Source organism: Narcine bancroftii, chromosome 3, assembly GCF_036971445.1.
Source record: "Narcine bancroftii isolate sNarBan1 chromosome 3, sNarBan1.hap1, whole genome shotgun sequence".
NCBI lineage: Eukaryota > Metazoa > Chordata > Chondrichthyes > Torpediniformes > Narcinidae > Narcine > Narcine bancroftii.
This window is the reverse complement of record NC_091471.1, coordinates 327,523,538-327,550,405: the sequence shown is the minus strand read 5'-3', so window position 1 is coordinate 327,550,405 and position 26,868 is coordinate 327,523,538. Positions and strand designations below refer to the sequence as shown.

Here is a 26,868-nt window from a genome sequence, read left to right as displayed (position 1 = left end):
GACCATGGAAAAGCGGTCAATGCCAGCCAACTGTTTATTGGACACTGACATGAGAGGCATCAGATGCCGAGTACAAACGAAAATCGGACCCCATGGGACTTTAAATAAAAATATTGTCGGCTCCATTTACGGGCCTGTACAGAGCTGACGGCAGTCAGACCAGGCAGCTGGACTCCATAGCAGCGCTGTGAACCTGCTCCGCTCCCTGCAGGTCCGCACCAACGGCCCTGACCTGTTGAATGGCGAGGCAGGCAGCCGACACCTGCACCTAACTTCTTGTGTTCAAATGATGTTATAAGTGCAACTCATTCCAGGTATCCCCCCCACACCCTCCATCCTCGCCCATCTCGGATCTCCTTTGAACATCTCCCTTAAATCGGCCTAACCCAGTTAAAGATCAGAGGTGGGGGAGGAAGTCAATGGGGAGATTGCCGCAAATGGGCGCTTGATGGCCAGCACCGAATGGTTGGTGGAAGAGTCAGTGAAAACACAGAAATGCTGGATGAACTCAACCAGTCCTGAAGCATCCAAAACATTCGGAAGTTTTAATTATAATTTTTTAATATTTAGACATACTGCACAGTAGCAGCCTCCACGAGCCCTTGCTGTCCAATTACATTCAATTAATCCCGGAATGTTTTAAACAGTGGGAGGAAACCTAAGCCCCCGTGGAAAACCCACCCAGACACATGGAGAACGTGCAAACTCCTTACAGGCAGCGCAGGATTCAAACCCCAGTCCCAAGCGCTGGCACTGTAACAGTGTTGCGCTAACCACTACAATGAACGGCATGGTCTCCATGGCTGGAAGGGCCTGTTACCGAGCTGTACGTATGTTTAAAAAAATGTCTACACTTGTATCGAGTTTCACCGTGACTCCCGGCAGCCCCTTCCAGGCACCCACCGCTCTCCCTGCCCTGCGCATCTCCCTCAAACTGAGAGAGGGGAAGCACACTTACGCTGGTCACTTTACGGTAAATTTGCGCGGCGTTCTGACACTCGGAGTAGGGGTATTCGGAGGTGGCCATCTCCAGCATGCACATCCCAAAGGCATAGACGTCCACCGACTCGTCGTAATGCTCTTCGTACATTTCTGGAGCCATGAACTCCGGAGTCCCTGCCGGGGGTGGGTAGGTGGGTAGGTGGGGAGGGAAGAAACCAGTTGACTTCTCAGTTCCACTGACCTGCACCGATTCCATACCCCTCCTGTCCACATACCTGTCCAAATTTTTCTAATGCGTCAAAATTGAGCCTGCAGTCACCAATTCAGCTTGCTCCACTCTCCCACCACTCTCTGTGCGAAGACATTCCCCCTATTCTCTGGTGTTTCTCTCTCCTCACCTCAGGGTGTTTTTTTTTTTGAGTATGGAACAATAGGGGACATTTAGAAGACTCTCAGACTCATGAAGGCAAGAAATATAGGTTAAGGGTGTGAAGGAGGGAGGGAGGGAGGGTTTAGATTGTCGAGTTGATTTATACAGGTTGGCACAACATCGTGGGCTGAAGGGCCTGCACTGTGCAATCTTCTATTAAATGCAACCCTCCCTCTGGAAGCCCAAGCTTCTGATTCGGATTCGCGATAGGGTGGCCACATCGACATTGCCTGGAGCTCTGCATGTCACAGTTCTGCTCTGGGAGTCAGAGAGCCCTTTCGAATCCACGCAGGCACGCTTACTGAAATGGTCCACAGAGGACCATGGGTGGGGGGGTGTCAAGGGGCAGGGCTCAGCATCAGAGGGGGCTATCAGATGAGGGTCACGGGGGATGTGCCAAGGGCTCAGCACCAAACGGGTCTATCAGACGAGGGTCTAAACCTGCTCTCTCAGGTGGATGCAAAAGAGGGATCAGGGGAGTTTCCTCAGCATTATATCTCCCACTAAAATCCACGATCTCCTCGCTGATTTGGAATTCAAGAGCAAAACAGTTTAAACATCTCTCTACCACACTGCTAAAACACAAAAAAGTTACATAGAACATTGAACCTTCCTACTTGGTACAGGCCCTTCAGCCCACAAAGTTATACTAACCTATATAAACACTCAAAATAAAACAAACCCTTCCATCCTTGCCATCCATAACCCTCTGTTTTACTTGCATCAACATGCCAGTCTACGACTTTTATCAATGCCTCTATTATACCAGCCTTCATCACTATCCCTTGCAATGCACCCACCACTTTCTGTGTAAAAATACTTACCCCTGATGTCTTCCCTAAATTTTACTCCCCTCACCTTGTACAGATGTCCTCTGGTGTTTGCTATTGTCACTGCGGGAAACAGGTGCCTCTCAGAATCTTGCTGACCTCTATTGATTCACCTCTAATCCTTCTTTGCTCCAAAGAAAAAAGCCCCACAGCTCTTTGAAGTTTCCCTCAGAAGGCACATTCTCCAATTCAGACAACATCCGGGTCAATCTCCTCTGCCCCCTCTCCATAGCTTCCACATCCTTCCCGTAATGAGGTAATACTCCAAGTGTGGTCTAACCAGAATTTTGTAGAGCTGTAAAATTACCTCATGGTTCTTGAACTCAATCCCCTGACAAATATCGGCCAGCATACCATAAGCCTTCTTATCAACCTGTGCGACAAACTTGAGGGATTTAAGGATTTGGACCTAAGCTCTCTCTGTTCTTCCACACTGTGAAGAATCCTGCCACTGACCACATGCTCACCCTTCAAGGTTGACTTTCCAAAATCCATCACCTCACATTTATCTAGATTGAGCTCCATCTGCCTCTTCTCCGCCCAACTCTACATCGTCTATATCCTTTTGTAACCTCTGATAACCTTCTACACAATCCACAACTCCCCTAACCTTCATGTTATCTGAAAACTTACTGACACACCCCTCCACTTCTTCGTCTGGGTTTAATAAAGAGCAGAGGTCTCAGAACAGATTCCTCCAGAACACCATCTCCATTCCATCAACTAAGGTTGTACCTTGAACCTGGCAATGTTGGGACCTGGCCATTACCAGACCAGAGAACATGCCGGAAATTGACCCCTAAGGGACCCCCCAATGTAAACATATCAAAGGTAGAACAAAGCTGATAACAGGAAACAATTCTGTGGGGCAGCACGGTTAGCATAGCAGTTAGTGCAATGCCTTTACAGTGCCAGCGATCGGGTCCAGGGTTTGAGTCCCGTGCCGTCTATAAGGAATTTGTACTCACGGCGGCAGATTCAACCTTTACAGCGCTAGCGATCGGGTCCAGGATTTGAGTCCCGTGCTGTCTATAAGGAATTTGTACTCACGGCGGTAGATTCAACCTTTACAGTGCCAGCGATCAGGACCAGGGTTCGAGTCCCACACTGTCTGTAAGGAGTTTATACTAATGGCGGCAGATTCAAACATGCCAGACCACAGAGTGCTAGATAAGAGAGGTACAAACTGTACTACCCTCTGCTTTCTGCAGGGAAGCTCATTCTGAATTCACTTTCCAAAAGTCCAAGGAAGGGGAACAGCACCTGTAAGCAACAGGGCAGGATATTCAACCCTTCTCTTGCTTCCTGTGACAGGGAAGACTATGCACGGCCTCAGAATCCTGCCATGGACTCTGCCTCCAGCTTGACCCACCATAATGCATCACTTTACACTGATTGGGATTGAACACCATATTACCGATGACACTTTTGGCGAAAGATGTGCGCATGAGCGTCGCGAGCCCCAGGTCGCCAATCTTGACTGATCCGGTGGGTCCCGTGATGAAGATGTTGTCGCACTTGAGATCGCGGTGGACAATCGGTGGGGTGCGGGTGTGGAGGAAATGCAGGCCCTTCAGGATCTGCCGGCACCAGCTCCGCAAGACCTTGGGCTTCATCACCTTGAACCGTTTCAGGTACCTGAGCAGGAGGCAAAAGTTCACACCAGTTCACCCACTGTACAGGAACACAAGGGGAGTGGGGGTGCAGGCCATCCGGCCCACCGAGTCTGCTCCGCCACTCAATGAGATCGGGGCTGATCGAATGCCCCTGATGTGGCTCCCTCAACATCAGAGATTGGGCGCAGTCTGGGAGATCGCTGCACCTCGGCTCTACCCACCGCAACAGCAGCCACCCATTTCAATTCCCCACCCCATTCCCTTATCAGCACGTCCGTCCATGGTCTCATGCACTGCCAGACTGAGACCAGTCGCACACTGGAAGAACAACAAACAACACCTCATCTTCCATCTGGGCATCCTCCATCCGGGTGCCATTAACATCGATCTCCAGTTTCCATTAGCTCCCCCCATCTTTCTCTCTGTATCTTTTCCTATAGTTCTCTCCCTCTTCCCTTTTTCCTGTCTCCTTTCCCCCAGCTCTGCATTCAGAGCCGTCCCCCCCCAATCAATTCTCACCTTACCTCTCTCCTGCCCTCCAGTCCACATCAAATTATCTCCTTTTGTCTGTTGGTTTGTGCTCCCCACCCTGCCCTTTCTTTGTTTTCCCCCAGCCTTTTAATTCAGGCGTCTGCCTGCTTTTCACTCGTACTTTGAGGAAGAGCTCAGGCCTGAAACGTTGGTTAGATATCTTTACCCCGTATGGATGATGCGAGACAGTGCTGGGTTCCACCAGCATTTCTGTGTCTTTATTACAATCTGCCGACTGTTGCGTTTCTCTCCTGAGCCGTGAACTCAGCTCCCTTCACTCGGCTGCCTCCCTTCACCTTTCATTCCTCTACAGTTCAAAAATCTATTGAAATTCATCTTAAATACAATTGAGTGTTTCACTGGGAGAGAATTCCTTGGATATACTACTCTCTGGGAGAAGCACTTTCTCATTTCCCTCCTAATCATCATTCAGGTGCTGATGATCTTTCAGGAAACATCACATGTGCCGACATATAGTCTGACTCTCTATTGGACGATCCCAGAATTTCCTCTGAAAATGGAATTGTAGACCTGTAACATTATCTCACGGCTCTTGAACTCAATCCCCTGACAAATAAAGGCCAGCATTCCATAACTACCCCATCAACCTGAGAAACAAACCAGAGGGCATGGGTTGAGTTTTGAGGGGAGCTTCCTCACACAGGGAGCGGTGGGGGGTGTGGAATAAACTTCCAGTTTTAAGTGGTGAATGTGGGCTCAATTTTTAACTTTGAAGAGGAATATGGAGAGGCACATGGATGGGAGGGGTATGGAGGGCTATGGACTGGGTGCAGGTCAGTGAGACAAGACAAAAAAAAATGGTTCAGCACAGATTAGAAGGGCTGAAGGGGCCTGTTTCTGTGATGTATTGTTCTATGGGTCTAAGAAGATACTTCCCCACCTCAAAAAAAAATCTGGCACTTACTGCTGACCAAATCAGAATATTTTAATATCAAATGACCGTGCAAAGGTTTTAATTTTATTTGCATATTTTAAAATAAACCACCTTTGGCTCCCGAAACAGAGCGATTTAAAGCCTGTGCAGTCAGACAGGACAGGTGGACCCCACGGAGGAGCGCTGAGACTTCACTGATAGCTAATGGGGGGAGCACGCGGGATGGCGTCGGAGCCAGCGGTGTTGAGACTTCGCTGTCAAGGTTTGGATTTTGGACCTGGCTTGTAGGACGACCCCAAATTTAAGGTGAAATTTTTAGGTTTCAATATGCCAGCATATATAGCAGATTCTGGCATGATCCCGAAGATTGGAAAATCTTGAATGTCACAAAAATTTTGTGTATGTAGCATTCTAAGTTGTGTGACAATAATGGAATCATTGAAGGGCTGGGTGGGAAGGCAGCAGAAGAGAAATTATAATCTGGTTTCCTGACATCAGTGGTTGGGAAGATGTTGGAGTCTGTCATCGAGGATGAGGATACGGAGAACTTGGAGACACATGACAAGATTGGTCAAAGTTACTTAAGAGAAAAAGTGACAATCAGGCGACATAAAGAGATCAGTGGATGTTGTGTATTTGGATTTTCAGAGCCCATGGTATAACAAGATCTCACTGGAGTAGAGTCATTGGCTGACTGGCAAGAAGCAGGGGGTCAGAATACAGGGATCATATTCTGAATGCTGAAAGATGTGGACAGAGTAGATGTAGGAAGGTTGTTTCCTGTGGTGGGAGAGTCTAGGACAACTTCAGGATTGAAGGGCACCCACTTAGAACAGAGATGCAGAGGGATTTCTTCAGTTGGGGGGGGGGTTGCTAAATCTGTGGAATTTGTTGCCACAGATGGTTGTGGAGGATGGATCATTAGGCGCATTTAAGGCAGAGTGTCTTCATTAGCCAGGGGAATCAACGGTTAGGAGAAGGCTGGGCAGTGGGGCCAAAAGGAAAAAGATCAGCTCATGATTAAATGGAGGTCCAGACTTAATGGGCTGAATGTCCTATTTCTGCTCCCATGTCTTCCGTCTTAAATCTATGTCCCTGAATGTCAAGAGGTGTCCCTTCACTCTTGTCTCACCGGCCCGTGGAAACAATTTCCATCCATTCCATTCATAATTTTACGTTTGTGGGATAAAACAAACAGCTGAAGGGCTAAAATGATAGTCCAAGAGAATATGGGAACCGCCTTGAGTGGGGAAGGGTGGGAATCAGGGCCTGCACCCAGACGGGCTGCTGGAGACTGGTTGGTGGGAACCAAGTATGACAGTGGGGATTCAAGAGGATGGTGAGCGCAAGGAGGGGCTCCCGTGGGGCCCTCGGGTGTGAAAGGAAGTTCGGTCCTGGAGCTCGGGTGGTCAATGGATATAACTGGAGTATGTGCATCTGCAGAGGCTGCGGGACTGCTGGAGGTGAATCCATGGACACTCAGTATCTCTGAAGGGACTCTCTTTTGCTCTTTTTCTCCTATTCATAAGGGGTCTGGGCATTGCTGACGATTGTTGACCTTTCCAGCAGGGAAAAGTTGAAGTATATTGTGTATATGACATTTTTAGTGGATAATTACAGTAAAGGAAAAACAACAACGAAAGTGACTCAAGGAGAGGAACCCACGCAGGCTGCAGGATACGCAGGTCAAAGAGCTCACTGATGAAGAGGTACCAGGCATTAGAGCCAGGTTGCGAGAGGGCACTGGAACTTTCCTCATTGTGTCAGAGATTCAGATGTTGAGATCGATTGAATAGGAGCCTGCAGAGGCTGTGGAAGCGCTGGAGGCGAATCTGCAAACAGTCAATCGGGTAGATCTTCATGTAAGAAGAGGGGAGAGAGAAGGGAAGAACAAGAAGAGCTGAGGGGCAGCTTCTTCTGCATGACTGCCTACTCCTCTCCCACCATGACCCAACCCAGCAGCGTGCCCACTCACGTCTTGAGTGTCCCAGAGGTCATCAGCTCTGTCACCAGCACGATACACTTCTTCCCCTTGAGCGTGGACTCCCAGGAGTCGTAGAAACGCACAATATTCGGGTGCTGCAGGCCCTTCAGCATCTCTGCCTCCTCCTTGAAGCGTTGCTGCTCCGCTTTGGTGAGCTTCCTGTCCTGCAGCACAACCGGAGTCCAGGGTTGGGGGAAAAAACCAAGACATACACAGTATATTTTAGGGCACTGAGGAGTGCGGTAGAACAGAGGGGTCTGAGAATACAAATACAAAATTCCCTGAAAGTGGCATCACAGGTAGATAGGGTTATAATGAGAGCTTTTGACACATTGGCCTTCATCAATCAAAGTACTGAGTCCAAGAGTTGGGATGTTATGGTAAAGTTGTACAAGACATCGGTAAGGCCAAATTGGGAGAATTGTGTGCAGTTTTGGTCATCGAACTACAGGAAATATATCAATATGATTGAAAGAGGGTAGGGAAGATTGACCTGGATGTTGCATGGACTTCAGGAACTGAGTAACAGGGAAAGGTTGAACAAGTTCAGACTTTATTCCTTGGAGCGCAGAAAATTGAGGGGATCAAGGTGTTTCAAATTGCAAGGGAGATAGAGAGAGTAAATGGAGATAGGCTTTTTCTCAAAACTCCCAGAGGGTTGTTAACTTGGCCTGAGACATCACGGGCACCAGACTTTACTCCATCAAGGACATCCAAAAGTGGTGGCATCCCAAGATAACAGCTTCTATCTTCAAGGTCTCCCACCAATAAGGCAATGCCCTCTTCACTCTGCTACCATGGGTAAGGAGGTACCCCTCTGTCATCAGATCCCCAAATGATCAATGAAGCAGAGACACTGCCTCACTTTCACTTTATGTGCACAACTTTTATTTATTGCAGTAAGATGGTTTAAATGAAACTTTGCCTAGTGATACTGCTGCAAAGCTATGATTTTGTGACTTGTTCTGATCTTGATTAAACACAAGGGGGCAATAGAGTTAGATCAGGTAACACACTAACTTTTCACTTCCTCAGTCAAGAGGACAATCGTTCTGCAGCGTTCGCTCACACACATGGCATCAACAGATAAAAATTACATCGGGTAACACACTAACAGTTCACTTCCTCAGTCAAGACGACAATCGCTCTGCAGCGTTCACTCATACACTTGGAAGTCACCAACAGATCCAAATTTAGATCGGGTAACATACTAACAATTCACTTCCTCAATCAAGACTACATTGTTCTGCAACGTTCGCTCAAACACACGGCATCAACAGGTCCAAAATTACATCGGCGAACACACCAACAGTTCACTTCCTCAATCAAGACTACAATCGTACTGCAGGGTTCGCTCACACACACGGAAGCAACAGATACAAAATTAGATCTGATAACAGACTAACAAGGACACTTCCTCAGTCAAGGCTAATAGATCTGCAGCATTGGCTCACAAACAAGGCATCAACAGATCCAAAATTAGATCGGGTAACACACTAACAGTTCACTTCCTCCATCAATACTACATTGTGTTGCAGCGTTCAGTCACACACATGGCATCAACAGATCCAAAATTGGATCCGCTAACACATTAACAGTTCACTTCCTTGGTGAAGACTACAATCATTCTGCAGCGTTCGCTCACACACATTGGCATAAACAGATCCAAAATTAGATCTGCAAATACACTAACAGTTCACTTCCTCAGTCAAGAATAATTGTTCTGCAACGTTGGCTCATACACCTGGAAGGCACCAACAGATCCAAAATTAGATCAGCTAACACACAAACAGTTCTCTTCCTCAGTCAAGACAAATAGTTCTGCAGCGTTCGCTCACACACACGGCATCAACAGTTCCAAAACTAGATCTCTTAACACACTAACAGCTCGCTTCCTCAGTCAAGAATAATAGTTCTGCAACGTTCACTCACACAGCTGGAAGGCACCAACAGATCCAAAATTCGATACATCAACACACTAACAGTTCTCTTCCTCAGTCAAGACAAATAGTTCTGCAGAGTTTGCTCACACACATGGCATCCACACATCCACATTTGGATCGGCTAACACACCAGCAGTTCACTTCCTCAGTCAAGACTACAATCGTTCTGCAGCGTTCGTACACATACACGGAATAAACCGGTCCACAATTATATCGGCTCACCAACTAACAGTTCATTTCCTCAGTCAAGACGAAAATCGCTCTGCAGGGTTCGCTCACAAACACGGCATCAACAGATCCAAAATTAGATCGGCTAACACAAGAACAGTTCACTTTCTCAATCAAGACTACATCCTTCTGCAGCGTTCGCTCCCACACACGGCATCAACAGATCCAAAATTAGATCTGCTAACACACTAACAGTTCACTTCCTCGATAAAGACTACAATCATTCTGCAGCGTTCGCTCACACACATTGGCATCAACAGATCCAAAATCAGATCGACGAACACACAGTTCATTTCCTCAGTCAAGATGAATCGTTCTGCAGCATTCGCTCACACACACTGCATCTACAGATCCAAAATTAGATGGGATAACACACTAACAGTTCACATCCTCAGTCAAGACTACAATCGATCTGCAACGTTCGCACACACACACGGTATCAACAGATCCACAATTAGATAGGCTAACCAATTAACAGTTCACTTCCTCAGTCAAGACTAAAATTTCTGCACCTCATGCTCACACACAAGGCAACAACAGATCCAAACTTAGATCGACGAACACACAGTTAATTTCCTCAGTCAAGACTAATCGTTCTGCAGCATTCGCTCACACACACGGCATCAACAGATCCAAAATTAGATCTGCTAACACACCAACAGTTCACTTCCTCAGTCAAAATAACAATCGTTCTGCAGGGTTCGCTCAAACACGAGGCATCAACAGATCCAAAATTAGATCTGCAAACACACAAACATTTCACTTCCTCAGTCCAGACTAATCGTTTTGCAGCGTTCACTCACACACACACACACACACACACACACACACACACACACACACACACACACACACACACGGCATCAACAGATTCAAAATTGGATCTGCTAACACACGAACAGTTCAATTCCTCAGTCAATACTACAATCGTTCTGCAGCGTTCACTCAAACACGAGGCATCAAGATATTCAAAATTAGATCTGCTAACACACTAACAGTTCACTTCCTCAGCCAAGACTAATAGTTTTGCAGCATTCGCTCACACACACACACACACACACACACAGCATCAACAAATCCAAAATTAGATCTGCAAACACACTAACAGTTCACTTCCTCAGTCAAAACTAATCATACTGCAGCTTTCGCGAACACATATGGCATCAACAGATCCAAAATTAGATCTGCTAACACACCAACAGTTCACTTCCTCAGTCAAAATAACAATCGTTCTGCAGCGTTCGCTCAAACACGAGGAATCAACAGATCCAAATTAGATCTGCAAACACACAAACAGTTCACTTCCTCAGTCCAGACTAATCGTTTTGTAGCATTCGCTCACACAAACACACACACACACACACACACACACACACGGCATCAACAGATCCAAAATTAGATCTGCAAACACACTAACAGTTCACTTCCTCAGTCAATAATAATTGTTCTGCAGCGTTCGCTCACACACACTGCATCTACAGATCCAAAATTAGATGGGATAACACACTAACAATTCACTTCCTCAGTCAAGACCACAATCGCTCTTGAAGGTACGATCACAAACACAGCAACAACAGATCCAAAATTAGATCAGCTAACACACTAACAGTTCACTTCCTCAGTCAAGACTAAAATTTCTGCACCTCACGCTCACACACAAGGCATCAACAGATCAAAAATTAGATCGACGAACACACAGTTCACTTCCTCAGTCAATACTACAATCGTTCTGCAGCGTTCGCTCAAACACGAGGCATCAACAGATCCAAAATTAGATCTGCTAACACACCAACAGTTCACTTCCTCAGTCAAAATAACAATCGTTCTGCAGCGTTCGCTCAAACACGAGGAATCAACAGATCCAAAATTAGATCTGCAAACACACAAACAGTTCACTTCCTCAGTCCAGACTAATCGTTTTGCAGCATTCGCTCACACACACACACACACACACACACAGCATCAACAGATCCAAAATTAGATCTGCAAACACACTAACAGTTCACTTCCTCAGTCAAGAATAATTGTTCTGCAGCGTTCGCTCACACACACTGCATCTACAGATCCAAAATTAGATGGGATAACACACTAACAATTCACTTCCTCAGTCAAGACCACAATCGCTCTTGAAGGTACGATCACAAACACAGCAACAACAGATCCAAAATTAGATCAGCTAACACACTAACAGTTCACTTCCTCAGTCAAGACTAAAATTTCTGCACCTCACGCTCACACACAAGGCATCAACAGATCAAAAATTAGATCGACGAACACACAGTTCACTTCCTCAGTCAAGAATAATTGTTCTGCAACGTTCGCTCATACACTTGGAAGTCACCAACAGATCCAAATTTAGATCGGGTAACACACTAACAGTTCACTTCCTCAATCAAGACTACATTGTTCTGCAGCATTCGCTCAAACACATGGCATCAACAGATCCAAAATTCGATCAGCTAACTCACGAACAGTTCTCTTCTTTTGTCAGGACAAATAGTTCTGCAGCGTTCGCTCATACACACGGCATCAACAGATCCAAAATTAGATCTGCTAACACACTAACAATTCACTTCCTCAGTCAAGAATAATAGTTCTGCAACGTTCGCTCATACACCTGGAAGGCACCCACAGATTCAAAATTCGATCAACAAACACACGAACAATTCTCTTCTTTTGTCAGGACAAATAGTTCTGCAGCGTTCGCTCACACACACGGCATCAACAGATCCAAAATTACATCGGCTACCACACTAACAGTTCATTTCCTCAGTCAAGAATAATTGTTCTGCAACGTTCGCTCATACACTTGGAAGTCACCAACAGATCCAAAATTAGATCGGGTAACACAATAACAGTTCACTTCCTCAATCAAGACTACATTGTTCTGCAGCATTCGCTCAAACACACGACATCAACAGATCCAAAATTTGATCGGTTAACACACTTACAGTTCATTTCCTCAGTCAAAATTACAATCATTCTGCAGCGTTTGCTCACAAACATGGCATCAAAACATCCAAAATTGGATCGGTTAACACACTAACAATTCACTTCCGAAGTCGACTAATTGTTCTGCAGCGTTAGCTCACACACACGGCATCAACAGAATCAAAATTAGATCTGCTAACACACCAACAGTTCACTTCCTCAGTCAAAATAACAATCGTTCTGCAGCGTTTGCTCAAACACGAGGCATCAACAGATCCAAAATTATGTCGGCTGACATACTAACAGTTCTCTTCCTCAGTAAAGACTAATCGTTCTGCAGCGTTCGCTTACACACACACGGCATCAACGGATCCAAAATTCGATAGGCTAACACACTAACAGTTCACTTCCTCAGTCAAGATTACAATTTTTCTGTAGTGTTGGCTCACACACACGGCATCAACAGATCCAAAATTCGATAGGCTAACGCACTAACAGTTCACTTCCTCAGTAAAGACTAATCGTCCTGCATCGTTTGCTCAAACACACGACATCAACAGATCAAAATTCGATCAGGTAACACACGAACAGTTCTCTTCCTCAGTCAGGACAAATAGTTCTGCAGTGTTCGCTCACACACACGGCATCAATAGATCCAAAATTAGATCGGATAAACACACTAACAATTCACTTCCTCAGTCAAAACTACAATCATTCTGCAGTGATTGCTCACACACATGGCATAAACACATCCAAAATTAGATCGGTTAACACGCTAGCAGTTCACTTCCTAAGTCAATACTAATTGTTCTTTAGCATTAGCTCACACACACAGCATCAACAGATCCAAAATTAGATTGGGTAACAGACAAATAGTTCACTTCCTCAGTCAAGACCACAATCATTCTGCAGCGTTCGCTCACACACACGGCATCAACAGATCCAAAATTAGATCGGTTAACAAACGAACAGTTCACTTCCTCGGTAAAGACTACAATCATTCTGCCGCGTTCGCTCACACAAATTGCATCAACAGATCCAAAATTAGATCGGGCAACACACAAACAGTTCACTTCCTCGGTAAAGACTACAATAATTCTGCAACATACGCTCATACACCTGGCAGGCACCAACAGATCCAAAATTAGATCGGCTAACACACTAACAGTTCACTTCCTCAATCAAGACTACATTGTTCTGCAGTGTTGGCTCACACACACGGAATCAACAGATCCAAAATTAGATCGGCTCACGCACTAACAGTTCTCTTCCTCAGTTAAGACTAACCGTTCTGCAGCGTTCGTTCACACACACACGGCATCAACAAATCCAAAATTCGATAGGCCTACACACTAACAGTTCACTTCCTCAGTCAAGACTATTAGTTCTACAGCGTCAGCTCACACACACAGCATCAACAGATCCAAAATTAGATGGACTAACACACCAACAGTTCACATCCTCAGTCAAGACTACAATCATTCTGAAGCGTTCGTTGACACATACTGCATCAACAGATCCAGAATTAGATCGGCTAACACACTAACAGTTCACTTCCTCAGTCAAGACTATAATCATTCTGTAGCATTAGCTCACACACACATGGCATCAACAGATCCAAAGTTAGAACGGCTAACACACTAACAGTTCACTTCCTCAGTCAAGACTAATAGTTCTGCAGCGTCAGCTCACACACACAGCATCAACAGATCCAAAATTTGATCTGATAACACACTTACAGTTCACTTCTTCAGACAAGAATAATTGTTCTGCAACATTCGCTCATACACCTGGAAGGCACCAACAGATCCGAAATTAGCTCGGCTAACACACTAACAGTTTACTTCCTTAGTCAAGATTACAATTGTTCTGCACCGTTCGCTCACACACATGGAATCAAAAGATCCAAAATTATATCGGCTAACATACTAACAGTTCTCTTCCTCAGTAAAGACTAATCGTTCTGCAGCGTTCGCTTACACACACACTGCATCAACCGATCCAAAATTAGACTGATAAACACACTAACAGTTCACTTCCTCAGTCAAAACTACAATCATTCTGCAGTGATTGCTCACACACATGTCATAAACACATCCAAAATTGGATCGGTTAACACGCTAGCAGTTCACTTCCTTCTTCTTCTTTGGCTTGGCTTCGCGGACGAAGATTTATGGAGGGGGTAAAAGTCCACGTCAGCTGCAGGCTCGTTTGTGGCTGACAAGTCCGATGCGGGACAGGCAGACACGGTTGCAGCGGCTGCAGGGGAAAATTGGTTGATTGGGGTTGGGTGTTGGGTTTTTCCTCCTTTGCCTTTTGTCAGTGAGGTGGGCTCTGCGGTCTTCTTCAAAGGAGGTTGCTGCCCGTCAAACTGTGAGGCGCCAAGATGCACGGTTTGAGGTGATATCAGCCCACTGGCGGTGGTCAATGTGGCAGGCACCAAGAGATTTCTTTAGGCAGTCCTTGTACCTCTTCTTTGGTGCACCTCTGTCACGGTGGCCCGTGGAGAGCTCGCCATATAACACGATCTTGGGAAGGCGATGGTCCTCCATTCTGGAGACGTGACCCACCCAGCGCAGCTGGATCTTCAGCAGCGTGGACTCGATGCTGTCGACCTCTGCCATCTCGAGTACTTCGACGTTAGGGATGAAAGCGCTCCAATGGATGTTGAGGATGGAGCGGAGACAACGCTGGTGGAAGCGTTCTAGGAGCCGTAGGTGATGCCGGTAGAGGACCCATGATTCGGAGCCGAACAGGAGTGTGGGTATGACAACGGCTCTGTATACGCTTATCTTTGTCAGGTTTTTCAGTTGGTTGTTTTTCCAGACTCTTTTGTGTAGTCTTCCAAAGGCGCTATTTGCCTTGGCGATTCTATTGTCTATCTCATTGTCGATCCTTGCATCTGATGAAATGGTGCAGCCGAGATAGGTAAACTGGTTGACCGTTTTGAGTTTTGTGTGCCCGATGGAGATGTGGGGGGGCTGGTAGTCATGGTGGGGAGCTGGCTGATGGAGGACCTCAGTTTTCTTCAGGCTGACTTCCAGGCCAAACATTTTGGCAGTTTCCGCAATGCAGGATGTCAAGCGCTGAAGAGCTGGCTCTAAATGGGCAACTAAAGCGGCATCGTCTGCAAAGACTAGTTCACGGACAAGTTTCTCTTGTGTCTTGGTGTGAGCTTGCAGGCGCCTCAGATTGAAGAGACTGCCATCCGTGCGGTACCGGATGTAAACAGCATCTTCATTGTTGGGGTCTTTCATGGCTTGGTTCAGTATCATGCTGAAGAAGATTGAAAAGAGGGTTGGTGCGAGAACACAGCCTTGCTTCACGCCATTGTTAATGGAGAAGGGTTCAGAGAGCTCATTGCTGTATCTGACCCGACCTTGTTGGTTTTCGTGCAGTTGGATAATCATGTTGAGGAACTTTGGGGGACATCCAATGCGCTCTAGTATTTGCCAAAGCCCTTTACTGCTCACGGTGTCGAAGGCTTTGGTGAGGTCAACAAAGGTGATGTAGAGTCCTTTGTTTTGTTCTCTGCACTTTTCTTGGAGCTGTCTGAGGGCAAAGACCATGTCAGTAGTTCTTCTGTTTGCGCGAAAGCCGCACTGTGATTCTGGGAGAATATTCTCGGCGACACTAGGTATTATTCTATTTAGTAGAATCCTAGCGAAAATTTTGCCTGCAATGGAGAGCAGCGTGATTCCCCTGTAGTTTGAGCAGTCTGATTTCTCTCCTTTGTTTTTGTACAGGTTGATGATGGTGGCATCACAAAGATCCTGAGGCAGTTTTCCTTGGTCCCAACAAAGCTTGAAAAACTCATGCAGTTTGGCATGCAGAGTTTTGCCGCCAGCCTTCCAGACCTCTGGGGGGATTCCATCCATACCTGCTGCTTTGCCACTTTTCAGTTGTTCGATTGCCTTATATGTCTCATCCAGGGTGAGGACCTCATCCAGCTCTAGCCTTAGGGGCTGTTGAGGGAGCTGGAGCAGGGCGGAATCTTGGACTGAGCGGTTGGCACTGAAAAGAGATTGGAAGTGTTCTGACCATCGGTTGAGGATGGAGATCTTGTCGCTGAGGAGGACTTTGCCGTCTGAGCTGCGCAGCGGGCTTTGGACTTGGGGTGAGGGGCCGTACACAGCCTTTAGAGCCTCGTAGAAACCCCTGAAGTCGCCAATGTCCGCGCTGAGCTGGGTTCGTTTGGCGAGGCTAGTCCACCACTCATTTTGGATCTCCCGGAGTTTGCGCTGAAGATGGCTACATGCGCGACGGAAGGCTTGTTTCTTCTCTGGACAGGACGGCTTTGTAAGGTGAGCCTGGTGGGCAGCTCGCTTCTTTGCCAGCAGCTCCTGGATTTCCTGGCTGTTTTCGTCAAACCAGTCCTTGTTTTTCCTGGAGGAGAAGCCCAGTACCTCTTCAGTGGATTGCAGTATGGTAGTCTTCAACTGATCCCAGAGGGTTTCAGGGGACGGGTCCGTGAGGCGGGTTGCATCGTCGAGCTTTGCTTTGAGGTTTGCCTGGAAGTTTCCTCTCGCTTCGTCTGACTGCAGGTTTCCAACATTGAACCTCTTTCTGGGGGCTTTACTGTTCCTGGGCTTTGGCTTGAAGTGAAGGTTGAGTTTGCAGCGAACCAGCCGGTGCTTCATTGCCTCCAAACTCGAAAACCTTCCGACAGGCCTCTCGGACCGAATCATGTCCATGCGACTCCCCCTTCAAAACAAGCGTCGCATCACCCTCATCAGTGTCTATGCTCCAACCCTCCAGGCGGAACCAGCAGAAAAGGACAAGTTCTACACCGACCTGCGCAACCTCATCCAACGCACCCCTACAGCCGACAAGGTTGTCATCCTGGGCGACTTCAACGCTCGTGTCGGCAAAGACTCAGAAACCTGGCCAGGAATCCTGGGCAAGCATGGCGTCGGCAAATGCAACGACAATGGGCGCCTCCTGTTGGAGCTCTGTGCAGAACAGCGGCTTGTCATTACAAACACCCTTTTTCAGCAGAGGGACAGCCTTAAGACCACCTGGATGCATCCCCGATCCAAACACTGGCACCTCCTGGACTACATCCTGGTGCGAGAAAGTGACAAACGAGATGTGCTCCACACCAGGGTCATGCCTAGCGCGGAATGCCACACTGACCACCGGCAGTTCACTTCCTAAGTCAAGACTAATTGTTCTGTCGCTTTAGCTCACACACACAGCATCAACAGATCCAAAATTAGATCGGCTAACACACTAACAGTTCACTTCCTCAATCAAGACTACATTGTTCTGCAGTGTTGGCTCATACACATGGAATCAACAGATCCAAAATTAGATCGGCTCACACACTAACAGTTCTCTTCCTCAGTTAAGACTAATCGTTCTGCAGCGTTCATTCACACACAGCATCAACAAATCCAAAATTCGATAGGCCTACACACTAACAGTTCACTTCCTCAGTCAAGACTAATAGTTCTACAGCGTCAGCTCACACACACAGCATCAACAGATCCAAAATTAGATGGACTAACACACCAACAGTTCACATCCTCAGTCAAGACTACAATCATTCTGCAGCGTTTGCTCACACACTTGGCATCAACACATCCAAAATTGGATTGGATAACACACTAACAGATTACTTCCTCAGTCAAGACTAATAGGTCTGCAGCGTCAGCTCAGACACACAGCATCAACAGATCCAAAATTAGATCAGGTAACACATGAACAGTTCACTTCCTTGGTAAAGACTACAATCATTCTGAAGCGTTCGCTCACACACACGACATCAACAGATCCAAAATTTGATCACTTAACACACTTACAATTCATTTCCTCAGTCAAAACTACAATCAATATGCAGCGTTTGCTCACACACATGGCATCAACAGATCCAAAATTAGATCAGATAACACACTAACTGTTCACTTCCTCAGTCAAGAAACAAAGGATTATGAAGGGTATGGATAGGATAGATGTAGGAAGGTTTTAACAATGGCGTGAAGCAAGGCTGTGTTCTCGCACCAACCCTCTTTTCAATCTTCTTCAGCATGATGCTGAACCAAGCCATGAAAGACCTCAACAATGAAGACGCTGTTTACATCCGGTACCGCACGGATGGCAGTCTCTTCAATCTGAGGCGCCTGCAAGCTCACACCAAGACACAAGAGAAACTTGTCCGTGTACTACTCTTTGCAGACGATGCCGCTTTAGTTGCCCATTCAGAGCCAGCTCTTCAGCGCTTGACGTCCTGTTTTGCGGAAACTGCCAAAATGTTTGGCCTGGAAGTCAGCCTGAAGAAAACTGAGGTCCTCCATCAGCCAGCTCCCCACCATGACTACCAGCACTCCCACATCTCCATCGGGCACACAAAACTCAAAACGGTCAACCAGTTTACCTATCTCGGCTGCACCATTTCATCAGATGCAAGGATCGACAATGAGATAGACAACAGACTCGCCAAGGCAAATAGCGCCTTTGGAAGACTACACAAAAGAGTCTGGAAAAACAACCAACTGAAAAACCTTACAAAGATAAGCGTATACAGAGCCGTTGTCATACCCACACTCCTGTTCGGCTCCGAATCATGGATCCTCTACCGGCATCACCTACGGCTCCTAGAACGCTTCCACTAGCGTTGTCTCCGCTCCATCCTCAACATTCATTGGAGCACTTTCATCCCTAACGTCGAAGTACTCGAGATGGCAGAGGTCGACAGCATCGAGTCCACGCTGCTGAAGATCCAGCTGCGCTGGGTGGGTCACGTCTCCAGAATGGAGGACCATCGCCTTCCCAAGATCGTGTTATATGGCGAGCTCTCCACTGGCCACCATGACAGAGGTGCACCAAAGAAAAGGTACAAGGACTGCCTAAAGAAATCTCTTGGTGCCTGCCACATTGACCACCGCCAGTGGGCTGATATCGCCTCAAACCGTGCATCTTGGCGCCTCACAGTTTGGCGGGCAGCAACCTCCTTTGAAGAAGACCGCAGAGCCCACCTCACTGACAAAAGGCAAAGGAGGAAAAACCCAACACCCAACCGCAACCAACCAATTTTCCCCTGCAACCGCTGCAACCGTGTCTGCCTGTCCCGCATCGGACTTGTCAGCCACAAACGAGCCTGCAGCTGACGTGGACATTTACCCCCTCCATAAATCTTCGTCCGCGAAGCCAAGCTAAAGAAAAGGAAGGTTTTTTGAGCTGGCCGGGGAAACTAAAACGAGAGGACACAGTCTCAAGATTCGGGGGAGTAGATTTAGGACAGAGATGAGGAAAAATAGTTTTTCCCAGTGAGTAGTGAATGTTTGGAATTCTCTAATCAGGGAAGTGCTTGAGGCTCCCTCATTAAACATATTTAAAATTTGGTTAGATAAATTTTTACATGATAGAGGAATTAGGGGATATGGGGATATAGGTGGAGTTAGGTCATAAATTAGATCAGCCATGGTCGTATTGAATGGCGGAGCAGGCTCGATGGGCCATTTTTAGCCTACTCCTGTTCCTACTTCCTATGTTCCTTTACACTAATCGCTACGCCAACCGGGTCACCCAAGTTTCTAACCCTCTCCATTGCTGACCCCTCGATAAGGACTGGTTTGCGTTCTCCTGCCTCAGTTACTTGGCTTTGCCGATGTTGAGTGCAAGTTTGTTTTGATACCCCTCAGCGAGCTAGCTGTTCTCCCTCATCCCTGGACACTTCCTCATTGCCGCCTTTGATCCTGCCGACGACTGTGGTGTCATCAGCAAATTTGTAAACGGCCTCCCATGGCCTGTTGCCCTGTGCTCCTCCACTTCATTTTATTCAGGCCTGTTTTCAGCTCAGACCTTGATTAAGGGCTCAGGTCCAAAAACATTGGTTATGTGCCTTTACCAGAAAGCTGCAAGACTTGCTGAGTCTCCTGGAGCACTCCAGCATTCAAGGTTGCACACGGAAGCAGTGTTAGTCTTGAACAGATAGACACTATAAAATAAAGGCTTACTTATTTAACTTTATTCAACGATAATCAACTGATATCCCACACACATGCACACATAATTAACTGTGCTGATAAACACCATAAAAGTTAACATATGATGAGGCAAAATCAACAAAACCAGCCAACAGGTCATGGTGACTTGCTCAAATCAACAGTCAAATGATTACAGGACTGTGGGAAACAACTCTGCGTCCAGACAAACACACAAAAATGATGACATCACAATTACTGTAATATACATTGATGAGGTGGGATGTCATTTGCCTATGGAAACGTCTGATCAAAATCGTGGATGTAAACCAGCTCCAAGAGCTGCAAAAATAATATTATGCTGCGCACTGGTGGAGAACTGGTGTATTACTGTGGTACAGTACTGGTGTGGATGGGTCTGTCACTGTATAAAACTGGGTTACAGTACTGGTGGAGACAGGTCTGTCACTGTGTAACACGGGGCTACAGAAATGGTGGGGACAAGTGTCACTGTGTAACATTGAAGTACAGTACTGGTGGGAACAGGGCTGTCACTGTATAACACCGGGGTACAGTACTGGTGGGGACGGTCCTCTCACTGTGTAACATCGGGGTACAGTACTGGTGGGGACGGATCTGTCACTGTGTAACAGCGGGGTACAGAAATAATGGGGACAGGTCTATCACTGTGTAACACTGGGGTACAGTACTGGTGGGGACAACACCAGGGTACAGAACTGATGTGGTTGGGTTTGTCACTGTGTAACACCGGGGTACAGTACTGGTGGGAACAGATCTGTCACTGTGTAACACCGGGGTACAGTACTGGTGGGAACAGATCTGTCAGTGTATAACTCCAGCGTACAGTACTGATGAGGACGGATCTGTCACTGTGTAATACCAGCGTACAGTACTGGTGGGGACAGGTCTATCAATGTGTAAGTGGGGTACAGTACTGGTGGGGACTTTCAGACTGCTGGAAGAAACTTTCTCACTGCATGAGTTATCATGTGACAAACTTGGTATTTAAATTCTACCCTAAAATAAAGCACTCAGGTGCATGAGTTTAGCACAACACCAGACTAATCTCTCCCACATCTTTCTGCTGTCAACTTCCAGTCAATGAGAGAGCTCAAAGTGCAGTTATTGCTGAGGCAGGATGTGCACAGCAAACGACAGGCCACAGCGATAAGGAGATAAAGCAAGGCTCATGCTCCCTCTGAGCTGCCGTCAGCACGGTTGGTTTCTCGGAGAAGTGGAGGAAGTCGCAGGGATCGGCAGCGGGTTTACGGAAGGAGCGTTGAAGCGAGGGTGGGGATTCTAAAGTCTCCAGCTTGAAGATCAATGGTGGGGGGGGGGGTGCGGTGGGGGGGGAGAGGGGGAAAAGAAACAGAATGGAGCTCGGGGAATGATTGGAAGAAAAGCTATGAACCAAATTAGACCTTTTCTCTCACCTCCCTCCATCACTCTCGCTTTAAAAGTTTAGTCAAATCAAAGAAATTAAGTGCAGGAGAATGCTGATCATTTCTTCAAGTGTGCACTGCTATTTCGGATCAGAATTTAATATCACGAACAGGTCACGAGATTAATTTGAGCTGCATTGTTGGCGTAGAGGTCAGTGCAATGCCTTTACAACGCCAGCAATTGGGATCGGGGTTCAAATCCCTGCGCCGTCTGTACATTCTCCCATGTCAGCATGGGTTTCCCCAGGGGTTCCAGTTTCCTCCCATTGTTCAAAATGTACCGGGGGTGAACATTAATGGGGTGTAAATTAAGCGGCACAGACTCGTGGGCCAAAATGGCCTGTTAAAGTGCTGTATGTCTACATTAAATTAAAGTTCATTGCTTTACAGCAGCATCACAGTGCAAGTTTTACTGTAAAATTAGATACAAAAATGAATTAATTGATGCAAAAACTAAGAGAAAGTTAGGGAGTGTCTGTGGTCCATTCAATACAATCACAACTGTTATTCAGACTTCAGTCCCTTGTTTGCGAAGGTTTGATACAAAATCAGAAACCCTGGCAAATTTCTACAAAGGTGCAGTGGAAAGTGCTCTGACCAGCTGCATCAGTCTGGTACGGAGACATCAACACCCTTGAGTGTAAAGCCCTGCAAAAGATAGAGGACCTAGCCAGAAAACAGGACATCACAGACAAAACCCTCTCCACCATTGAGAACATCCACAGGGAACGCTGCTGTCGGAGCACAGCAGCAATCATCAAGGATCCACACCACCCAGTACACGGTCTGTTCTCGCTGCTGCCATCAGGAAAGAGGTCTTGGTGCCACAAGACTTGCACCACCAGATTCAGGAACAGCTGCACCCCCTCCACCATCAGACTCCTCAACAACAAACTCAATCAGGGACTCATTGAAGGACTCTTATTTTGCACCTTTTTTTGGTTCTGTTTTGCTGTTTGTTGGAATGGCAGAGCAGACTTGATGGGCCTTACTTCTGCTCCTTGATCTTGTTTCTTCTTGAGCAAGTATTTTTGCACGACCAAGAAGTGGTAATTCTACCTCCCCGCAGGAAAAAGATTCTCGGGTTTGTAGGTGATGTCATGTATGAACTTTGAACTGTTCCTGCTGTCTCTCCACATCTCTTGAGCCAATAAAGGCCAGATCCATCTCCCTTTTGAACAGGTCTGGAAAAAACCCGACAACAGCATCGTGCGAGGAAGTTCCACAGCTCTAAGTGAAGAAGTGCCTCATCTCCTTCAACCATGACCCCCTTGTATTGGATATGCCCAACACTGGGATCATGTCTCCTGTATCTAATCTGGGAGGTCAACCTGATCAATCCTTGGGGGGGGTCAACCTGATCAATCCTTGGGGGGGGTCAACCTGATCAATCCTTGGGGGGTCAACCTGATCAATCCTTGGGGGGTCAACCTGATCAATCCTTGGGGGGGGGGTCAACCTGATCAATCCTTGGGGGGTCAACCTGATCAATCTTGGGGGGGTCAACCTGATCAATCCTTGGGGGGGTCAACCTGATCAATCCTTGGGGGGGGTCAACCTGATCAATCCTTGGGGGGGTCAACCTGATCAATCCTTGGGGGGGTCAACCTGATCAATCCTTGGGGGGGTCAACCTGATCAATCCTTGGGGGGGTCAACCTGATCAATCCTGGGGCCTCCATATCAATGCCAGATGGCACCAGCGATCCAGGTTCATATCTGGCATTGTCTATAAGGAGTTTATGTGGTTTCCTTCAGGAGCTCCAGTTTCCTCTTACCCTTCAAAATGTACAGCAGCTGTAGATCAATTGGGGTATTTGGATAGCATGGGCAGGAAGGGCCTGTTACCGTACTGTAGGTCTAAAAAAAAATCAGAAACAAGGTTCACCAGCAGCTATATTTCATGAGATTTGATGTCAGCAAAGACTTGCAGATCTCTAAAGGTGTATCGAGGAGAGCAATCTGACTGGTGACATCAATGTCTGGTACAGCGGTTCCATTGCACAGGACAGGTAAAGACTTCCGAGAGTTGCAAACTTGGCCAGCACCTTCGTGGGCATCACTCCATCGAGAAAGCAGCCTCAATCCTCTCGAATCGTCACTGCCCGGGCCATGTCCTCTTCACTCTGCTACCATCAGGAAGGAGGTCCAGGAGCCTGAAGACAAACACTCAGTGGCACAAGGGCAGCTTCTTCCCCTCCACCATCAGATTTTTGAATGGACAATGAACCCCAGACGCAACCTCTTCATTTGCAACATTTATTTTTAAAAATGTAATTTTTAAAGCAATTTTGAACCTGTAATACTGCTGAAAAACAACAAGTTCGTGACATACACTCACAACGATAAATTCTGATTCTTATCTGTTTTATGCCTCAATGAAATCCCCTGTTATTTTTCGGAATTCCATGTTTTTTGTGGGTTTTTTTTTAAAAAATAGTGGTGGGTGCCTGGAATGCATTGCCGGGGGTGATGGTAAATCGGTACAATAGGGGACATTCAAAAGGCTCTTGGGCAGGCATGCAAATGTAAGAAAAATGGAGGGTTATGGGTGTAGAGAGGGAAGGGTTTGATTGTTGAGTAGGTGTCCACAGGTCACAACAACATTGTGGATCAAAGGGCCTGTACTGTGCTGGAATGATCAATGTTCTTTGAAAACAAAGTTGCAAATTCAGATTTTGTCAGAGTGCATATATGACACCACATACAACCCTGAGAGCCAGGCAGAAATTCTAATTATCAGTAGTGCCAAAAAACTGTACTCAAGAAAAAAAATACATCCCAACATGATTTTTTGAAGTTACAATTTTTTGTAGTTACGATGGTTCGAATCTGTTTTGTACTTTGAATTTGGCTCAGCTACGATGTTCAGTGTCTTCTGTCAGAACTGTATCAGTCCCCGCCCCGATCCCACCGCCCTGCTCTCGCCCCGATCCCACCGCCCCGCTCTCGCCCCGCCCCGATCCCATCGCCCCGCTCTCGCCCCGCTCCGATCCCACCGCCCCGCTCTCGCCCCGCTCCGATCCCACCGCCCCGCTCTCGCCCCGCTCTCGCCCCACACTGATCCCATTGCCCTGGTCTTTCCCTGCAGCCCCATGTCACTCCCCAAATTGATCCCACCACCCCACTCTCTCCCCACAGCCTCATGTCTGTCCCCACACTGATCCCACTGACCTACTCTCTCCCCACAGTCCCCACACTGACCCCTCTGCCCTGGTCCCTCCCCATAACCCCATGTCAGTCCCCACATTGATCCCACCACCCTGCTCTCTCCTCACAGCCCCACGTCAGTCCCCATACTGATCCCACTGCCCTGCTCCCTCCCCACAGCCCCACGTCAGTCCCCATACTGATCCCACTGCCCTGCTCCCTCCCCAAAGCCCCATGTCAGTCCCCACACTGATCCGACTGCCCACTCTCTCCCCACATCCAGGTATCAGTCCCTGCACTTACACCACTGCACTTTTTCAACTTATGATTTTATTCAATATACGATGGGGGACCCAGAATGTAATCCCATCATAAGTTGAGAACTACCTGTACAAAAGAAAGAAATGCAAACAAGAAGGAAGAGCAAACTGTGCAGTACAGAAAATACTCAATAACAAATAATGTGCAAAGGTGGAGTCCTTAAACGAGTCCCTGATTGAGGAGTCTGATGGTGGAGGGGTAGCAGCTGTTCCTGAACCTGGTGGTGTGAGTTTTCTGACATTTTGACCTCTTTCTTTCTTTATGGCAGCAGCGAGAACAGAGAATTGCCCTGGTCTGTCCAATTTTTCTTCACGTCAGACCTGCAACCCCAGGAAGTAGTCTAGTGAACTTTCGCTGCACTCCCTGAGTGGCAAGAATGTCCTTCCCCAGATCAGGAGACCTCAACTGGAATCAGAGTAACCTGATACCAGAGAGTGGAAATGTACCAGATCCATGAAGGAAATGCTTCCCATTCATCAGACCTAGAAAGCCAAGTGCTTCAGGAGGAATGTCAGTTATGCAACTGAAACAGATGTCACAGGGCCAGTGGAATGACAACCATGCGAGAGCCAAGGGCAAACTCTTCCCTTCCTGCTCCAGCCGTGAGACAGGACTGAATCGTCGCCAGCACGCCCTACACCCCCACTGCCCCTTCAAGGCTCGGTTCCATCGGCCAGCCCACGGAAAAGCCAGAGAGCTTGGAACTGTGGCCAAAGCAACAATTTTGATGTTTGGTGAAAGGGTGGGGCAAAAAGATGGGAACAGTAATAAAGGAAGCAGCTGCTCTTCGGCACATCACAAAACACGTTGGAGGATCTCAGCAGGCCACACAGCCTCAAGAGCAGGGTGGCCAAACAAACAAGGGCCACATATGAAAAACTTCAGATGCTTGAGAGCCACAGGACATGAAAAAGTATTACATACACATTTTTACTCTTACATGCACCTTTTGTTATATCACTGCACGTAATATTTATTCGTGTTTGTAGTTTTTAAGATGCTAATTTGTATTAGTAACAACAATCAAGATGTAGACAAACTGTATAATTCTTGAAATGGTCGAACTATGACCAATTTTTAGGGTAAAATTTAGGGAGTCAACTATTATGCAGCTTTTGACCACAGTAAGTACCCAATCATTTGGGACGTCGGGAGCTCCGATGAACAGTCAGCCGACCAGGACTGTGTGGTAAGCTTGTATTCATCAGGAACTTCGATGGATGGGCGAGTGGCCTAGGCAAGAGTCCTTGGGGGCACTCGGATGGGCGGGGCGTCGGGGGCGCTCGGTCGGGTGGGCAAGAGCTCGGATGGGAGGGTGGCCAGGATGATGGAAGCTCCAGAGAGCGAGCGGCCTGGATCACACGAACACCCCGCTAATTTCACTACCTGTAACACGGCCACAAGCATCACAATCACACATTCGCAAACCACGCCCGCCAACCACCAAAATACCTCCACTAGCCGCACATTCACTGAAAGAGCAGTGGTTTGCCCACCCTTGGTCTAGAGGTTAATCAATGTTTTGGGCCCGAGTCCTGAGTAAGGGAGGAGCATAAAGCAGGCAGGCATCCAAATGAAAAGGTGAGGGGCAGGGGGTGCCTACTCTGAACAAGTTCTCTCCCCCCTCCCCACCCCACCTTTTTATTCAGGCACCTGCCATGCCTTTTGCTCACAAAACAT

At 47.2% G+C, this 26,868-nt stretch overlaps 1 protein-coding gene and 1 long non-coding RNA gene across 9 annotated transcripts in view; one reads left to right on the top strand and one right to left on the bottom strand.

Moving 5' to 3' along the window:
* The window catches only part of LOC138759144 (serine/threonine-protein kinase WNK3-like), a 134,455-nt gene that overhangs the window by 61,307 nt on the left and 46,280 nt on the right, over positions 1–26,868 (bottom strand). For all 8 annotated transcript variants that reach the window (XM_069929131.1, XM_069929130.1, XM_069929137.1 and 5 more), the window contains 3 exons: positions 7,220–7,392; positions 3,620–3,840; positions 959–1,116 (listed from right to left, as the gene is read on the bottom strand). In XM_069929131.1, the coding sequence (XP_069785232.1) occupies positions 959–1,116; positions 3,620–3,840; positions 7,220–7,392 (552 nt within the window). The remainder of the gene's footprint in view (positions 1–958; positions 1,117–3,619; positions 3,841–7,219; positions 7,393–26,868) is intronic.
* LOC138759162 (uncharacterized) lies at positions 20,571–26,127 on the top strand. Its single transcript, XR_011354644.1, has 2 exons — positions 20,571–20,715; positions 25,457–26,127. It is a non-coding gene; the product is annotated as an uncharacterized lncRNA (long non-coding RNA).